This window comes from Acanthisitta chloris, unplaced genomic scaffold (assembly GCF_000695815.1).
Source record: "Acanthisitta chloris isolate BGI_N310 unplaced genomic scaffold, ASM69581v1 scaffold36542, whole genome shotgun sequence".
Lineage (NCBI taxonomy): Eukaryota > Metazoa > Chordata > Aves > Passeriformes > Acanthisittidae > Acanthisitta > Acanthisitta chloris.
In genome coordinates this window covers 687-1,798 of record NW_008659390.1, presented here as the reverse complement: position 1 = coordinate 1,798, position 1,112 = coordinate 687, and the positions used below count along the sequence as shown (strand labels likewise).

General features: G+C 43.7%; 1 protein-coding gene across 1 annotated transcript in view; it reads right to left on the bottom strand.

Moving 5' to 3' along the window:
• Positions 1-1,112, bottom strand: part of CKLF (chemokine-like factor) — a gene marked incomplete at its 5' end in the record, with an annotated part of 3,026 nt that overhangs the window by 1,301 nt on the left and 613 nt on the right. Inside the window, one exon of the mRNA XM_009069379.1 lies at positions 334-429. Within this exon, the coding sequence (XP_009067627.1) occupies positions 334-429 (96 nt within the window). The remainder of the gene's footprint in view (positions 1-333; positions 430-1,112) is intronic.

Genomic DNA, 1,112 nt, shown 5'->3' with positions numbered 1-1,112 from the left:
ATCCTTCCTAAATAGTATAAAAAGAGCTATGGATTCTCTCACTTGCGATTTCAAGCTATGGAGGCAAACACAGGTCACTCAAATTAAACTCTAGCAGCTTTCAGTGTTGATACCCTGTAGTAACTCCTAAGTCTTGTAGTATCTTTAAATTACTAGTGATTTGATGATTATTTTCTTTTAGTGAGTTACACTGAATGTGTATTCACTTTTGTGACTGCCGAGTGTGTCCTTCCAAGACAGTTGTTATCACATCCTACCACAATATAAGTGTTCCAAGGGGTTCAATCGTGTGCACTTTAAGAACTGAAATTCATGAACAATGTTCCTACTTACTCCTCCAGCCAATGTCCCATTGTTGGTCTTGAATATTATTGCAAACAAGCACACAATGAGGAGGGACAACGCTGCAATCACCGAGTTGAAAATATCCTGAAACAGCCAGTGGAAGCAAAACATTTGTTGTGAAATACAGGAGGATGTGGATAGCTCCCAACACCTTATGGATCGCTAAACACGGCTGGTTGCCATGAGCATGGAATTACAGCACTACCCGTGTGAGACCGACACTGACACCCTGTGGTTTGCTGGTAAAAGAGCATTTATGAGAAAACTTCCTCTTTTTACCATTTTCTTGCTGTTTTAGCCGAATTTATGCCACTTGGCTACACCTGACAGACTGAAACAGCAAATACATGTACAAAAGGGACACAAGAGAAGAACTCAGTATTTGAGTGTAGCTGTATGTTCAATCCGTGATGTGAAGGGTGTAGAGCACAGTGTTACAGAAAGAAGCAAATAATACCTGTTATGGGAGGGGTTGTTACTGGATCTAGCCAGCAATCCAGGAACTGATGGAACAGAACACTCTGTTATGTAAAACTGCTTCAACAATCATGAAACACTGGGGTTTGCTTTAATTGTGTAGAAACAACCACTGAGCTGACTAACAATGTCCCCTGTGACGGGCGATCCCTCCATTTCACAGGTCAGCCAGGGCATCAGTACCCACAGTCAGGGCAGAGAGTATCCACAGCCAGGGCACTGGTACCCTCAGCTGGGGCACCAGTACTCACAGCCAGGGCACTGGTACCATCAGCTGGGGCACCCGTACT